General features: G+C 37.2%; 1 protein-coding gene across 3 annotated transcripts in view; it reads left to right on the forward strand.

Moving 5' to 3' along the window:
• Window positions 1-285: 285 nt before the first annotated feature.
• The window catches only part of TMEM184B (transmembrane protein 184B), a 35,759-nt gene continuing 17,375 nt past the window's right edge, over window positions 286-18,669 (forward strand). Inside the window, exons 1-3 of one of the 3 annotated variants that reach the window (XM_026696243.2) lie at window positions 286-609; window positions 6,306-6,534; window positions 11,367-11,532. In XM_026696243.2, coding sequence (XP_026552028.1) covers window positions 6,331-6,534; window positions 11,367-11,532 — 370 coding nt within the window. In that variant the 5' untranslated portion in view covers window positions 286-609; window positions 6,306-6,330. The remainder of the gene's footprint in view (window positions 610-6,305; window positions 6,535-11,366; window positions 11,533-18,669) is intronic. The other 2 variants (XM_087934798.1, XM_087934799.1) reach the window with 2 other exon arrangements.

The raw sequence follows: 18,669 nt of genomic DNA on the forward strand, positions 1-18,669 counted from the left end.
AATAATTGAAACTGTTCTTGGACTTTCGCTCCAAGAACATTAACTGTTGAAAGATGGAGAGCGAGAAAAACACGACGCCACGTCCCCCGCTCTGAGGCCCATCGGAGAACCTCTCTCCGAAGGCGGGTGGGAAATGGGAAGCGAGGCTAGGAAAAGAGGAGAAGACGGCGCCACCTCCTGAGAGGCCACTGGTTATGTCACCCGCTTGTGGCTCCTCCCTCTCCCTCTCAGGCGGGAGGGGAGCAGTGAGCGAGGAGGTGCTCGAAAAGGGCAGCCAGAGGCGTTGCGCCTGCGCAGTAGAATTTCTCGGCTTCGTCTGTACAATTTCTCGTTCTTCCACCCTCCCCCTTTCTTCTTCCAAGCCCGTTAGGGCCGCGTCGGTGAGCCCCAGTGGAGGATTTACGAGTGGCTCCGCGACGGGACGGAGAAGAGCTGCTAAACCAGGGAGTTGACCGGGGAAGCCTCGGCCCGGCCATGGGGTCCTGAGGGCCTTTCCCTCTCCCCGTTCCCTTGAGCCCCGGAGAGTCGGGTTCCCTAGCAAGAGAAGGGAAGGGGAGCGGCGGCAGCGGCGGCGGCAGGGCGGCTGGTGTTTGGCAGTGCCTCGTGGCGGTGAGGGCACAGTGGGAAGGTGGAGGGATGGGGAGGAGGGATCGGTGCTGAGATGATGGGCATAGCGGCAAAGGCTGAGAGCGGTGGCCTGACTTCCCCGGGTGGGGTGAGGAGTTTATTGCCTGGCACTTGGAGCGGTGTTGACGGGCATCCGGCCGCGATAATGCTCAGAGTGAGTTGAGTGTAAGAAAGATGTGGAAAAGCGAACGGCAGCAAACTCCTGCCCGGGATTGATGGCGCAGGAGGATGGGAGGTCCTGGGATACGCTTTGGTGTTGCCCACTTGTGTGGAGCGGCAGTAGAAATAGCAGTGGGTGGTGAGTAGGCACTGCCTAGGAGGTCTAAGCAGATCAACGTGGCACCACTGAAAGTGGGTTTGGAGTTGCCTATCAGCAACAGTATCTGGACTCAATTTGTGATAATAAGAGTATGAGTTTTACAGGTAGTCCTCAACTTACAACCACAATTGAGCCCAGAGTTTATGTTGCTAAGTGAGAAATTTGTTAAGTCCCATTTTTCGACTTTGCTTGCCTATTTGTTAAGTGAATCACTGCAGTTGTTAAATTAATAACATGGTTGTTAAGTGAATCTAGTTTGCCCATTAATTCTGCTGGTCAAAAGGTGATCACATGACACCTCCCCACACACACTATAACCATCATAAATGTGAGTCAGGTGCCAAGCATCTGAATGTAAATCATGTGACCGTGGGGATGCTGCAACAGTCGTAAGTGTGAAAAATGGTCATAAGTCACTTTTCAGTGCTGTTGTAACTTCGAAGATCACTAAGTGAACTGTTGTAAGTTGAGGACTACCTGTACCTATATAAATTGACAGCTCAGCTTTTTTTCAAGTGAAGTTAAAGCAATTTAAACATTTATAGTACAGAATGATAACCCCATGGTTTGTCCGTAGGTGCAGCATGGTTCTTAAGTACATTGTGTGGGGTTAAATATGGGTACTGTGCACAGTGAAACAAAAATAAGTTTTGATAGGAGTGGTTGTAGGAGAAATGGCACATTTAGTGCCACATTACTCAATGGCTTGTGTGATTACCTGACTAATTATGTACACTTTTCTAGGACATACTTTGTTCTTTCCATCTGAGAACTTGCATGCAAATACTAAAATTTGAAGGGTCATCATTTTTTTAAAAAAATGGAGAATGTTTATATAAGTTAAGCGTGCTAATTTAGAAAATCTCTTCCTCCAGTCTTTCCACTAGTTGAATCTCCTACCTTTTTCATCCAGTTTCAGTGCTATTGATTATTTCCTGTCGCTTGACAATGGAAATCATGACATACTTTAAATTGAAAACCCCATATTTCAAAATACAGAAATGCCTATTATTCTTACTAAGTAGAAATCTATTGATTATGTAAAGTATTATGTACACAGTATTTCATAGCGCAGCAGCCTATCTTCATTTTTTTCTAATTTTCATTATCCGCTAAATGTAAGTCAGTCTTCTGAAAAGAATAAATAGATATTATTGTATGTTACTGTATATAGTGGTCAATTACTTTTTATATCTTAGAAACAAACTCTAATGATCAACAGCAGCAATTCCTTAAAATTGCTGCCAAGTTATCATAGATGCCAAGGCGAAAGAGGGCAATAATGAACTAATGAAGACAGTATACATTAACTTATTTAAAATTACTTTATACCTACCTAATTTGTTCTTGAAAAATTACATTTAGAATTACACTTAGATTTCTATCAAGATACTTAATCCTGTTTAATCCTTTGGGAGTGTTTTTAAAAACCAACTCACAATGGTTAAAAAAAAACAAAGCAACTTTAAGATGGGATGGAACTTGCAAATCACAATTTTCAATACATGGCAGATTACTTTCTGAAAGAATAACGCCATTTTGCATTCATGTTGTCAACTTATCAAAGTTGTATGTTTTAATTAGAATATTAGTGTCTGATGTAATTTGACTCAAGCTTTTCTGACTTGGAGTTTCATTTTTAATAAAGACAAACTAGCAACAAGCAAAAGTATTCACTGCAGGTTAGTTTTGTTTGTCAATGCAAATACTGAATGAGAAGGCAATGGATTAGTTTGTGTCCAGGGAGTATGAACATGAAGACTTGAACATGTAATGCAGCATGGTGATCATTTTAATCATCCCTGTGGGATGCAATTTACTGGAAACAAATAGAGGAGGGGTGAATTAAAATTCTATCTGCTGCACAATATGCTTTTAAACATATACCCTATATTAATATTGTTGCTCATGTTATGTTATACAGTAACATTTAGCCTTGATCATATTTTGCAGATTAAGAGCATTTATGTTGAAAACTATTGTATATGAAATTGCAGAAGTTGTACAGGTAAATCTCAATTTACAACCACAATTGGGACCAGAATATCAGTCACTAAATGAAGTTGTGAAGCAAGGCATCATGATTGGAGCTGGATTTATGACCATTTTTACTGCATCAAACCTGGCTTCCTCAGTTGACTTGTTGGAAGCCAACTAGGAAGGTTTTAAATTGTGATCACATGACCACAAGATGCTGTAGCTGTGGTAAATGCTAACTGGTAGTGTGACAGCAATACAAGTGCAAGTCAAGTACAGGCTGTCACTTTTCTGAAGCCGTCATAAGTTCAAACTGTTGTTAAGTGATAAGTCATAAATTGAGATTACCTGAAATACTCTAAGGCAGGGATGTCAAACTTAATTTCATTGAGGGCCACATCAGGGTTATGTTTGACCTCAGGGGGACAGGGTGGGCATGGCCAGCTCAACATCACTCGTGTTGGGGGCACCTGTGGTGGCCCAAGCGCTTGGCCAGTGAAAACACACTCCCAAGCTCCATTTTTGGCTGCAACGGCATCCTGCAATCCTCTGCCACCAAAAATGGAACTCTGTTTTCGCTGGCAGAGGCACTGCGAGCCGGTCCTTTATATTTCCAGGGCAGCCCTGCAGGCCAGTTCTGGCCCCTAGGGCTTGAGTTTGACACCTCTGCTCTAAGGCATGTTTCCAGCTATTATGTTCTGCAGCAGTCATATATTTTCTTGCATAGAAGGCTCATCTTATATATAAAGATCTTTAATTAAGTACTGTACATATTGAAAATTTAAACATATGACATTACTTTTCAACTTATATTTGCTCACATTCACACCTGTCTAACTTTCTTTTATTAGAGTTAGCCCGTTCCACCCATATTAGTTATTTCTCTTTTTTAACTTTCTTGCACTGTTCCATATGCAAGCGATCAAGTTATTTTACATTATTTATCTTCCTTCTATGTTAAATAAGTTATGCAGATGAACAGTGAAAGCCTTTTTTTATCAAGAAATTCTTTTTCCAGAGAGTTTTTCTCCTCTATTAACTTCTATTTTCCTTTGGTGCATGTGTTGGGGAGGGGTTTGTAAAATATATGTATGTGGTATAGTCAGGACATTCTTTTTTTGAAAAGAGACAGGAAATTAATCAAAAGGGAGTAGTCTAGTTACAACTTACTACTTTTCCTTTGAATGTATCAGACAAAGGCTACTGTAGGGTGTGTCTATTTCCTAGCATCATTATGGCAATCTATATTCACAGTATTAAGAAACAAAACAAAAACTGAATGCTGCAAGGAGATATTTGTTTTCATAAACCGTTCAAGTTAGAATAGAAATGGGCATAGTTTTTTCCCCCTAATTCTTCAAAATAATATCCAGTTATTTTTGAGATGGATCAACTAAGTGGATTTGCATCTAAGGTTGTTTTGAATAATCAAATTATCTAGTTCTAGTTACACAGATTATTTATCAACAATAAAACATGTTGTGGTAGTTAGTTTGTGGGGCTTAAGATATTTATTATGTCTTCAGTTATACAAGCAAGACTAGAAGCTTTAAACCTCCTACCTGTCCAGATGGAGAAGAAAAGTCAGTTCTATTAGCTATTCAGTACTACATAGCACCACTCACTCAAAAACAACTACTACATCTACAACAATAGAAATTCTATACAGGTAGTCCTCAACTTATAATCATTTGTTTAGTGACTGAAGTTACAACACTGAAAACAGTGACTTATGGTTGTTTTTCTACCCAACTGTTGCAGCCTCCCCAGGGTCATGTGATCAAAATTTGGATGTTAGCTGTTTTCTATTTATGATGGTTGTAATGTCCCAGGGTTATGTGATTCCCTTTGTCCACCTTCTGACAACCAAAGTCAATGGGGAAGCCAGATTCACTTAACCATATTACTAATTTAACAACTGCAGTGATTCACTTAACAACTGTGGCAAGAAAGGTCGCAAAATGGGACAAAACTCACTCTAACAATCATCTCTCTTAGTAACAAAAATTTTAGGCTCAATTGTGGTTATAAGTCGAGGACTACCTATAATGCTTCTTTGATCCTAGTAACAAATATCCTAGTAACAAACAGAAAAAATATTTCTGTTTTCCTGATTTCTGTTACTAAATACTGAAAGCTCAAAAAAAAAAAAAAGGTCAGAATTTGCACTACTATTCCATTCAGGTTTTCTGTCTTTGACATATGTAGGATCAGTGAAGAAAGCCCAGGTACAACTCTGGGACAAAGTTCAGAGCATCATTTAGGAAAATTAGCAGAAAGATTCCTTTATTCAGCAAGACTGTTTTATTTTGGGTTTTTTTGCATTTAGGTGAAAGTAAAATATATTTTCCAAAGAAGACGCCCTCCAATATCTGTTCTAAAATAAATAGTTCTAAACTAACTTCACCATTATTCATATATTTTCCCTTTATCAACTGTTTTACAAACTTCACATTGTCCTACAATCATGTGCTTAAAATTTCAGCACTTGGCAAACTGGTATGTAATTACAATAGTTGCAGGAGTCACATCTTTGCAGATTCCCAGGGGGCTTCCCACAAGCACACTCGGGGGGGGGGGATTCAGATTGCTTAACCGCTGTTTGATATGACCACGGCAAAAAAAGGTGATAAAATTGGGCAAGTTTCACTTAATGATTGCATCACTTAGTGTACCAAGTATGATCATAAGTAGACAGGTAGCTCCTGAAACCATTTGTTTGATGAGAGTTTAAAGATACGACAGTGATGAAAAGAGTTATTTCCAACCACTCCTCGCACTGTTGCAGCATTTCTGCAGTCATGGGATTCAGGCACTTGGCACCCAGCATGTATTTATGATGGCTGGAGCATCCTGGCGGCAAGTCATTGTCATTTGTGACCTTCCCAACTAGCTTCTGACAAACAAGTCAATGGAAGAAGCAAGATTCTCTTAATGATTTGTTTAATCGTTGTGGGGGGGAAAAGGTTGTAAAATTGGGTGTGACTCACTTAACAACCACAGAACTTAGTGACAGAAGTTTCATGACCAATTGTGATTGTAAGTCAAGAACTATCAGTATTGTAGAGTATAATTTCAGGATTTTGACATTATTTTGTCCAGAATAAAAATCAACAGGCCAATGTTGTTGAAGAAAATACAGTAACTACAGTAACATTTCTACATTTGTTCTTTCTTCTGTGTTTTTTAAACTCACGGATAACCATGCTGTATATATTATAAATGCATAAATGGGTTGTATCAATTATTTCCTCTCTATGTTTAGCATTGAAAGCAATTTTCTCCCCAAAATGCATGTAGTTTTGTCCTAGCATTTTTGGATTATGTCTTATGTTATTTCAAGTCATTCTGCTGATTTTTTCCTCTTTTAATTTTCCTGTAGGTTTGAACAACCAAAAAAAAAAAAAATGATGATTGTAGTAACTGGAGCCATGTCAGTGCCTGAGTCAGAATTCCCTGCCAGCACTCCTGCCACAGCCCCTAATTTATCCAGGATGCCTGAGGATGGCAGCCTCACTGCAGTGGAGCAGCCAATATTCCTAATGACAACAGCTGCCCAGGCCATCTCAGGTTTCTTTGTGTGGACAGCTGTGCTGATCACCTGCCACCAGGTAAAACAAACAAGTTAACATTTTGAATTGCTCTCCATCAACTTCATCTAGAGAGAAGGAGCTTGTTTTCCAAGGTGTTGTTATTCCATAAATATATCTCAGTCTCCGTTCAGCTATAAGCACTTTTGTTTTGCATGATGTAATATCCTGCAGTATGTATAAGCTGATCCTCAACAGTTTTAGTTCAGGATTGTCAGGGGTGTCAAACTCGTAGTGTCATGTTGTCATCATGTGACATTTTTTCCCTTTGTGGAGCTGGGGTGGGCGTGCCTGTGCATAATGCATCCGGCCTGTGGGCCGCCAGTTTGATACCCCTGATATAAGCAATCCTCAACTGAGACTTTTATAAGGGGGTACAATATATGTAATTGCATTAAGCTCCAAATAAAAAATGGAGGCCAGGGATTAACAGAGTACCTGGTAACATGACTTCAGGTTACAACTACATTGTGTACATACAATCACAATTGGGACCAGAATTTGTGTTGTAAGTTGTTGTAATAGTGAGTCAAGTTGGACCCAATTTTATGACAATTTTATAACAGCCATTAAGCAACTCATCATAGTCATTAAAAGAATCGGCTTCCCCAATGGACATATTTTGCCAGAAATAGGCCAAAAAGCTTGCAAATTGTGATCACTGGATACTGTAGGCAGTTTTAAGTGTGAGATGGTTGCCAAGTGCCCAAATTTCAGTCGTGGGAAGTGATGCAGCAATCCTACATACAAGTATAGGTTGAAAGTCACTTTTTCCAAGGCCATCATAACTTTGTAACTCTCATTAAATGATTGATCATAAATCAAGGACTACTTCTGTGTGCAAACAGTCTGAGGGTGTGAAATTACATATTTCTTACATACAGCATAGAGCTGGAAGGGACCTTGGAGGTCTTCTAGTCCAACCCCCTGCTAAAATGGGAGACTCTATACCAATCATTAGTTGCCTCTGTTGGTCTGTCCACAAGAAGGCACCTTGTAGCCAGTATGGATTTAAGGCAGGCCCATCTACCTAGTGGTTAGCACAGTTCTGTGTTATCCAATTGTTACATTGGGCTGACAGGATTTTTAAAGGTCCTTGTCCACTCTCCGGATAACAGGTTCCATTTTACAACAAGGAAGATGAAGCCAATAGATCAATCTTCTAAGCAAGATTTTACTGCATAGTGACTGGTTTTATTGTACTCACAGATCTCTTGTCAGAACAAAGGGCTACAAAGCATGCTGTTTCTCTTTCCTTCTCTTCCTCTACCGTGTTTTCTTGTTTTGCATTTTTTTTCAAGCTGTCCTATCTGCAATTTAGAGCAAAGGCATTGCTTCATATATTTTATATGACTTGGATTTTGAATTATATTTTGGTTGAACAGCTTTCCTGGCAGTATGGAAGGGTTACTGCTTCTATGTCGTTCCAAATCCTCTGCACTTTTAAGAGAAAGTAGGTCACTGTAATTCAGAGTGATATAACTTGACTTTGAGCACTGATAAACTCATGGCAATAATTGTAGGACAATTTGTTTTTTTGAATAAACAGCTTTTTTCTGCCAATGGAAGTATGATTCTTTAAAGAAGAATTTCAATGTTTTAAAATGAAAACTGTTTATATTTTGATTTTATACCTAGGAGGTTACTCTGAGATATATGGATAATTTTTAGTTCAAGTTTTGTGAGTATTCTATTGATTGAATGCATAATTTAAATACATACTTTTAATTTATTTTATAGTAACCCTTCTGCAACATTAAATTTAGAGGTGGAGAGGCTACAAACCTGATATGCATTCAGTCTCCAAATTTTTTAAACTGGTCCTTTCTCCAGCATTGTTTTCCTTAATGTACAGATGTGATCATGTTTTGATACCTTGTTTTGGGACAATCGAAAAAAAGTGCATGGGGCTTTTTTCCCCTTTAGTTGCAATACAAATGATTATTGATGATAATTCCTTAAAAACAAGGTTACTGAAAAAGACAAATGTAAATCAATAGTGTATAAGAGAAATAAGATTCAAAATTTTGCAGATATGCCAATGGAAATTGAAATGACTAGGAAGCTACTGGTATGTGTATTTTTTTTCAACTTGCTTTTTAATTTATTATGCCCCCTTCTTTTCAAAAAAGGAATCTAGATAGTAATTTATAGGAAAAAGTGGAGGAGTGTGAAATTTATGAAAATCAAATATCTCTTTTAGTTTTTAAAACAATGAGGCAAATGGTCATTTTAGGCCTGGAGACATTTAGATAAGGAGACATTTAGATAAGGTAGGGTGTGATGGGATAGGATAAGATAGGACCTTTATTGTCACTTTTTTCTGTGAACACACTGGCACACATTAAAAAATGAAATTGTAATTTCCACTTTCAATACACACACACACACACGTATATGTTAATCACATTCTATTTTGAATATATAGCAGAAAAAAGAGTCTATTCTATTCTTGAACTCTTCATCATTTGTGGTATATAAGTAAAGCACATCACTCATGATAATATATTTGGCTAATTTAGGAATGTTGTACATTTAATTATATAGGGATAGGTGGGAAGATGAGATGATGAAAAGCTGTGATTCATAAGGTTTAACAACCCTTTGGCATTATCTTCCCGCTTTGTACCTCTGTTGGTCTTAGTACATGGAATAAATAGCAATGTTTGATTCTTTCTTCCCATTCTATCTGTCATCATCCTTATGACTAATTTCACTGCAGTGAGAAGAAGAGATAAATCCACTTTTCTCCCACGTTAGCCTTTATACCACTAGTCTAGCTGCTGACTTTTATAGATACCACTGCAAAACAAATACGACTTTCTCTTTTGCAATATTATACTTACATAGGTAGACTCTGCCATTTATCAATCTTGTTGAGCGCTTTTTAATTGTTAGATAGTGACTATCAGTTATACAATTTCTGCATGCTGTTAGTGGATTAGGATTTAGAAGTGGTTTACTGTCACTGCCCCAGACCAAGAATAACTTTGGTAATTCTTCCAATATGAATTGTTGTTTCACACCTATACACAACATCTTGCCAGACTTGCCAGACTGACTTCACCATGAACATGTATATGTGAACTATTAGGGGGCTCTTACTGAATGATATCTAAAATTACCATTTACTCCCCTGGAATATACTCCTTCACTTCTGAGGATCCATCTCTTTACTAAATTCCATCACATCTTTTTATTAATAAAAAGTACTCTTATCTTCATTTATTGAGGCAGAAGTAATTGATCTTGTTAATTCTACTTCAAAATGTGACCTGGTCCTTGGATTAGGTATACATGACTCTTAATTTAATTCTAGAGTACAGGAAAGGAGAATTCATGTTCCATTATCTATTTACTGTTCTAGAATTGGTACAAAAGATTGTCATGGGTACTGATCTAACAGTTTTTAAAGACATCCATGGATTGTCTATAGATTACAGATGTGATTTTATAGTTAAATGAGTGTTGTATTTTCTAATTGCCAGATGCTAGGAATAAACAAAAAAACTATTTGCTTCCAGTTTGTAAGTCTTCCAAAGTATTTTGTTGGCTATCCATGAAAACAAGATGAAACTTTTAATCAACCAAAACAAATTTCCTATGCAGTTATTTTGCATGGTATTGTTATATTAACTATATTCTAATTAAAAGGTTATATCAAAGGTTTGATTTGAACTGTTTGAAGCAATAATGGAACATTTCATCTTGAACACGTTCCTATTTTGAATATGAAACACGACATGCTCCCAATGACCAATTTCACCCTCAAACTAGTTTTGTACTTTTAATGGAATGTAACATGAAGTTTCACAGAATGATTCAGATCAACTTGTTTGTGTACAAAGAAACCTCTTTTTCTTTTTTCAGTGGTTCCTGTATTGAAATACTTGGTATTTTGCTATCTAGAAAAACATTTAGCCTGGAAAAAGCCTATTTCAGAATTATTTATTATATATTTTTTAAATTATTGTAAAAATTGAACTTTTTGGCTTTTGAAAGCATGATGTACATTAATGCCTGTTGCAAATTTAAATGTGTTCAATAGTGTTTCCTGCTTCTGGTTTTCAAAAATACAATAGAATTATAATAGTAATCACATGATAAAATGCATTGCCACAACACAAAGATGGGATAATCTGCTGTATGTAATGTGCATTTGTGTTTTAGTACTATATTGAAACTGTTTTTTAGTACTATATTGAAATTGTGTTTTAGATAGGTGACTGATCAGGTTATAAGCTGTATTTAATTAGTCTGATAGTGAAGCTGTTTGGCTTTCCTATCTTTATCTTTTACTAGAAGACAGAATTTTGTGACTAATCATAGATTGCACCCTGTTAGATCAAAATACAAGCATGAGAGGGTATACTTTGAAATTAAAATTAACCCCAATAGAAAAGAATGTCATTATAATTCCCAGTGTTGCTTTTGTAACATGTTTTGTGATATCATTGGAATTTCACTGAAAACAATTACATCTTCATCTTATATGAACTGCAGGATAATTGCTTTTTTATTAGATTAAAGGTATTATGGAGAATATAATTGAAATGATTTTGGAGCATGTTGTATGTTTACTAATTAGTTTTGTAAGTCAATCTCACGGGTTATTTTCTAGAATAACATTAGAAGGGTAATATGATCTATATCAAGTTCAGTTCCTGGAGAAAAAGGAGAATCTAACTATAATCAATAAAGACACAACTTCCAGTGAACACATATTATCATTCAATATAAGAAAGCTAGGGAAAAATACTCTAGTTTGGGGTGTCCAGTTGTTTGAGTTTTGCATTGGTTTTCTTTACTTCATGATTGGTTTCTGATCACAGCTTCCATTTTCTCTTATTTAGATCTACATGCACCTTCGCTGCTACAGTTGCCCCAATGAGCAACGCTATATTGTCAGGATTCTTTTCATTGTTCCCATTTATGCTGTTGACTCATGGCTCAGTCTCCTTTTCTTCACCAATGACCAGTACTATGTTTACTTTGGGACAATACGGGATTGTTATGAAGGTAAGGTGTTTGAAAGCTTGGGAAGTGGGGAAAAGGAAAGGATGGTAACCATATTAAAAATGATATGACGTTGTTTCTCTTACATTTGATTCTGTGAAAATACATGCAGTTTCTGACCAAGATAATAAGACATCCATAATCCCTCCCTCAGTATATTGCTTACTGACAATTCATTTCTGGGTTCCAAAGTTGAAGTTATCTGAAGTAGCCAATTGGGATATTGGGTGAAAAGGTCTTTTTTTACAGATAAAGTTTGTGGTATTGTACAATAGAGACAAAGAGATGTAAGTAAATATTGCTTATTATGTAGAAAAGGAAGCTACGTATAAACTGACAGGTATTCTAGATTCTCTGGGTGCAGGACAGAACCCCATTGTACATGCAGCTGAAAGGCACTTGTTTCTGGGGTCTGTCTGCAAACACCCCATGCAGCAAACATTTCTTGCCAAAATCCTGCTTGGATTTCAGGATGAACTTTTTTCAGCTAGCCTGTAGAAACTAAAAAGAGTCCTGTTGTCTCTGGGGTCTGGCTGCAAACACTATGCTACAAACAGTTTGTGTCAAAATTCTGCTTGGTTTTCAACACAGACCTTTTCCAACCAGTCCTCAGAAATCAGAGGGAGTTCTTCTCCAGGAGTGGGATTCAAATTTCTTAACAACTGGTTCTGTGGGCATGGCCTAACTTGTGTGTGTGTGGTTGGTGGTCATGTGACTGGGTGGGCATGGCTTGTATGTAAATATTGGTTTTTGTTTTATGAAAAAGAACAACTTTTACCCAAAATCAGGCAAAGCAGGCAGGCAGATTGAGTTGCTCACAGAATCACAGTCACTCACAGATCTACCTTTCTGCAATCTGCTCCCTGAGTCTGCACTGAAAAATAGAAGCTTCAGTCCTAAGGAAGGTTTCTGAACTCTGCTCTCAGGCCACTTTTCTGCCCCCCCCCCGCCCCCCCAACCCCCTAAATACCATCTCTGACTGGGCCTAAGGGAAGCCTCCTGTGTGAAGGTGAAGCAGTAAAACAGCGATTTAGATTAGTTAGAAAGCAAGAAATCTGACAATTTCCTGCTTTCTAGCTAATCTAAATCATGCAGCACAGCTAATCGTTGGAACATCTGATCATCGGGGGAAAAAGGAAAAATAGCAACTTACCAAAAATTAGGCCAAGGCACAACGCAGGCAAGTTGGATGGTGTGCATGTGAGATAAGGAGTGATGGGGCAGGGTGGGGCCAGCCAGTGGCACAATTTGTCATGCAGCACAGCTAAAAGTCAAAATCTTAAAGTCAAAATCATTCCAAATTCGGAGAATTTGACAGTTCTCCGAACTGCACAGAATCATAATCGATTCTATAGAACTGGTCCGAGCTGGTAGAATCCCACCCCTGGAGTCCTGTCAGCAGGCAGTAGCAACTTGGGACTTCCCTGCTAGCTTCCCCATTGACTTTTGGGGGAAGCCATCAGGTAAGATTTCAAATGGCAATTACATGATTGTGGGGTACTTGGCAATCCATTGTAAATGCAAAATAGTTGCCAAGCATTTCGATCACAATCACATAACTGAGGGCGCTGCAACAGCAATAACTTTGGGCACAGTTATAAGTCTCTTCATTCAGCGCCACTGTAATTTTGAATTATCATTGAATGAATGGTCTTGTATGTAACGTTCTTTTAAGTACTCGAAGAATGCGATCATACTCCTTTAATCATCTTTTCTTGAAACTAAAACTATCCAACTCTTTCCAGTTCTCTTTGTGGACCCTAGCTCTAGTCCCCAGTCATTCTCACTGCATTTCTAAGAATTTGTTCCAAAGAGATTTAAAAGTATGGGTCAAATTAGAGCAGAATCAAGGAAAACAATTGTTTTCTAATTTAAAAATATATTGATGCAGTATAAAAGTGAATTTTTTCCATCTTTGTAATCTTAACATACTGCTGGCTTATATTCCAAAATCTTTTTCATAAGTACCAATATTAGCAAGATAACCCAAACATTTAATGTTTGTTTCCTAACTGAAAATTTTTACAAAATTTTGTGCTTTTTAGGACATTTCTCCAATGAATGTATGAATTATTTATTTATCAAATTTAGAGGCCAACTCACTCACAGGGCAACAGTAATAGGGTTTTAGATATCCCATCACATTGTACACTATCTGCAGATGTTATGAGCATTTTCTCCATTAACACTGTATTTATTTATTTGGTTTACATCCTGCCATTCATTCAGAAGCTCATTTCAGCAGCTCCCAGGTTTCTTCACAAGAGTAACCCTGTGAATTAGGTGGGCTGAAAGGGAGTAGCTGGCCCAAAACACCAGTGGTTTAGTTTTGTTACGTTCTGCATGTGCAAGATTACAAATAAGCTTTTGCCTTAAAATATATATTTTTAATTATAAGGTCACCCTATGTGCAACACTGTAGTCAAAGGACAAAAATTGCAATTATTTATATACATTTTAAGGATGGATATTTTTTTTCTAAGTTCAGTATTGCGACAAAAACAACACTTTATATAAAACATTGAACCAGGACATCAGTTAGTTTTTTTTCCGTATTTCAGGGAACTAATAACCAGGATCTGGAAATTTAAAGTAATTGAAAATAAATAAACATTTCCTGACTTTGTTTGTATTAGCTCAAGCTTCAGGCCTGCCTTTTCTCTTTGTTGTAATATCATAGTAGAGCATGTATGATTTGTTTGTAGAAAACAACCAAATAGCAACCAAAAGCTCTACGTTTCTTTAACTTTTTGCCAGCATCATTAAGCAACTAGTATACTAATTCATTTTTGTTTTATTTTGAACATACCTAAAAATGTTCACCTTTTTTATATTCATTGCCTCCTTTGCTAAGCTGAGCTCATTATGAGCATTCTCTTTCCAGCTCTACAATTCCAGGTTTCCTATCTTCTTTTATGACCACACAAATGTCATCCTCTTTTCAGTCTCTTGTGGATTGTGGGGTTTTTTGTTTGTTTTTTTGCTTTCAAGTCTGCCGCAAACATTTCTACAACTATTCCAGCTTTTTCATGTTCTCCTCTGTTATTTGAGTTATTTATAATTGTGTTTCTAATGCCTCTTTCTTTAGGAATTTCTACCCATTGTAGGACCCTTTTCCCACCAGCTTCTCCTATCATATGGTCCTACTTTTCATTTCTCAGTACTAAATAAAATTCACTTTTTGGAAGACCAAGATACATATTAGATGGTGGTCAGTTTTAGTTTCTCTTAAAGTCAAAATCATTCTATGATGACTTTCCCTGGAGTGTACCCAACTCAAGTTTCCTTAACTAGCTCTTCTTTATTGATTAGTTTTAGGCCAAGAATCCTGTTGGGCCTTTCTTTTACCCCTGGAGCAGGAAAGTGACACAGAAACCATCAATCTAAAAATAATGCACTTGTATTCGTTATCTTCAGCAGAAAAATGTCGCTTCTGGGTTTTTTTTTATGCTGTGGTTAGTTTGATCACACAATTCAAGAGAATAGATATTCTCATTCCCAGAACATGATTATCTTAAAAACATTTTGGCATGACATCTTTTTTGTTCTGAGACAAGCTCTTTAAGGGAATTGATGTCATGCCCTCCTTAGGTGACTAAGAGTAAGAGGATGACTGGAAGGTGGCTAAACCAGGATATCCACAGAGCTAGGCCCAAACATAAGGATTTGCAAAGAACCAATCCCCAAGTTTGAGGTTTGTTTCTTATAACACTATGCAGATTCTTTCCAGCTTCAAGAGAGGCCCAAGCAGAATACAGTCAAATATCAAAGAATGGAAATGTACAGAAATACATGACAGTAGGAAAGGCCTTTGTGAAAATGATTACTTTTACTTTTGTTTTCTGAGTAAAACATCTGCCCACCAGCTGTGGTGAAGGTATGAGAGCACTAGTATAAAACATTCTCCCTTGAAATCTGCTGATAGTTAAAAATAATATTTTTGTAGCCTTGCTTCTAATCCTCCAGGACTTGAAGTCAATTCATTCATCTGGATTTCTGAAGTATGGCTTGAACCTTTAGAGTCTGCTTATTTTGTACAGTTTTCTCCTTTCTCTAGTTATGCCATATTCCTTCATTTTCAGGGTTTGTGGGTATGCTGTTTTGCTTGGACCACTGGGACCATTTGGGTTTCACAAGAGGTTATGAAAATCCCCAAATTCTTTCTTTTAGAGAAATGTGGAATCCTTCATAGAGATAACAGTTCATTGGAGTATGATACCCAGTGGCAGAAATATACTGTATACTCACCTGGTAACTTTGAGCCAGTGACATATTTTCTGTCCAACCTACTTCACAGTGTTATGTTTTTCAAATAAAATAAATACAGGATTTTTTTGGTAAGCTGTCCTAAGCCTCCTGCAAAAAGACAGGATAAAAATCAAGCAATTGCACAGTCAGAAATTATTTTTGTTTGGTTGAGTGTCCCCATTCCTATCTGTTACTGTGTATGTATAAATACAAAGTCATAGGAAGAAGCCTGTTGTTCTGTAGATCTCATCTCCTAGCAACAGCTGTTATTCCCTTTGCTTCACTTAGGGAGATTGCAAACATCATAACATCTGCTTGGAGGGTCAGCTCACATTCTAAAATTTGCCACTTTGTCCAGTTCAATATCCTGTGTATTAATGGTGTTTTATTTCCCCTCATTTTCTGTGTTTCTGCTCATGAACTGTTTAGAACTATTTCTAGAAAAAGCAAGAGCAGACAAGGAGAAGAATCTGCCTTCATTTTAAGGGAGATTTTTTTTTTTGCTAGGGAAAGACTGCCTTATGCAAATGTTAATGAACACATTGTGTTATATGCGAACCAAATGTATTCCATTCTTCCTTCCACCTTCCCCACATCACCTTTTTGTTTGTTTCTTAAATTTCTTAACATGGTCTGATGACAAACATTAGTTCTAGAATTTTAAATTGTAAATAATAAGCATATTTGATAATCAAAACATTGTGGCCAAACTATTTGCAGATATTTCCATGCAATCTTATATATATCTTCTTGGAAGTTAATTCCTTCCTGGGTGAAATGGACATAAGACTGTTCTATCCTGTTGAAAACATCTTGTGATAGACTACTGCTTTTACATTGTTTGTTATTTATAAAGAAAGAAAGAAAGAAAGAAAGAAAGAAAGAAAGAAAGAAAGAAAGAAAGAAAGAAAGAAAGAAAGAAAGAAAGAAAGAAAGAAAGAAATTATTGTAAATAATCTCTACTTTCTAGGAGGATAAAGGCGATTGCCTCCTGGACATCATGATTTCTTACCTACTTTGACCTGCATCCCTCTTCTGTCTGCCACAGTACTACTATTGATAAGTTGGGCTATTTCCCCCTTTTGCGTAAAAGTTGGTGAAAAGAAGGAATTAAGCTGATGCACTTTCTCCCTGCAGCCAGTCACCTTCTTACCATCTTCTCCCATTAGTGGACTGACTTTTCTTCTTGACTTTTCTTCTTGTTCCTTACATATTGAAATAAATTGTTTTTGTTACCTTTGGCATTTTTTTCCCTGCAAGATTTAGTTCATTCAGAGCCTCAGTCCTCCTGACTTCATCCTTATAGATTTGACCTATTAATTTTGTTTTAGTTATGTGTCACTCTTTCCATTTTTTATACCCGTCCTTCCTTTGACTCAGTTTGTCAGAGAGCTCTTTGTGCAACCATGCTGGTCTCATCTAGCATCTTTTGTTTTTCTTTTGGGCTTTTCGTATTTTCAGTTTTCAGAGTTTCCCATGCATTCTGAACTGTTTTTTCTTCTAGGATTTCCACCCATGGAATCCTTCCTAATCTCTTCCTTAGTTTGTTGAAGTCAGCTCTTTTAATGTCTAAAACACAGGTCTGATTTTGTTCAGTCATCCATGCCTATATTGTGGCACATTCTAGTATAACCTGGTCACTGTCAAACGCAGGATATCAGGAATCCAGGCAGTTTCAAATGAAAATATAGGTTTATTGTACACTGAAGCTTCCATAAGAATCTGAAGTACTACCTATCAAAGCGAGTTGGCAGTAGATAAAAGTTAATGAAATTCAAAGTGGGTTGAAGGTGGGCACAAAGGGACTCATGATTGAGGACGCATTTGACCCCTCCCTCAGGCTCAGCCCAGTTATCTCCTACATTCATTCTTCCCCGAAATTCCTACAACTTCCACTCCTTCAATCATTCCATCCCTATTAGTTTAGGATTAAATCCAGTATAGCTGATCCTCTAGTCTAGTTTCCACCTCCACCTTTCAGGTGACATAGTTGTCAGCTAGGCTCATAAGAAGAAATCTGTTTGATCTACTCACTGCAGAGTTTTTTTCCAAGTTGATGTAAAGATAATTAACTTCTCATTACTATAGTGTGTTTTTTGCACACCTTGGCTAACTGATTAGCAAAGAGTCCCATCTATTTCCTCTGCTTGGTTGGGTGTTCTATAGCACATGCCTATGGCAATGTCATTTAGTTTTCCTCTGATAGTCACCCAAATACTTTCAGGAAGGCACTCATTCCTACCTTCCTTCATGTCATTCTTACTATTTATTCTTATCAAAGAAGGAAGTGTATAAGAGCCAACATCCTGCACATGTCATGTCAGTTGCATGTAAATAATATGGAATTGAATCATAGTGGCATCTACAGTAGGCCCATAATTACAGGATAAAAGAATTAAGACCCTCATATCTGCAATTCGGTGTGTCATATGATAGTTGAAACATCCAGCAACAATCCATTGGCAAGTCAGTAAATTGGCAAAACATAAATTGGGAAAATATACCATAGCTTAAATACTGGACAAATAAAATAGGGTCCAAAAAAGGAATGACACTTTCTTTCTGTTGAGAAGATATGCTGTGTTAAAATAAGCATATATTGTTAGAAGTTTATTATTTCATAATGGTTTATTCAGTTAACTAAGACTAAAGCTAATTATACCGTTGATAGGAGTATGTGACATTTCAGTTGTTGAAAGGCCTCATGTATATATTCTCAATAATTTTTGAAAATAGACACGTAAACTGTTACAATGGGCTGGTGGTGGCATCTGCTCGCTTTGGATGAGAGACCGATTTGAATTAGGAACTCACCAAATTATATTATGAGTTCTGAGAAACTACTATTATTCTAGGTGGGCAGAAACATAGACTGTTCTTTTTATAAGAACC

The sequence above is a fragment of the Pseudonaja textilis genome, chromosome 5 (assembly GCF_049901715.1).
Source record: "Pseudonaja textilis isolate UNSWEBS1 chromosome 5, rPseTex1.2, whole genome shotgun sequence".
In the NCBI taxonomy this organism is placed as follows: Eukaryota; Metazoa; Chordata; class Lepidosauria; order Squamata; family Elapidae; genus Pseudonaja; species Pseudonaja textilis.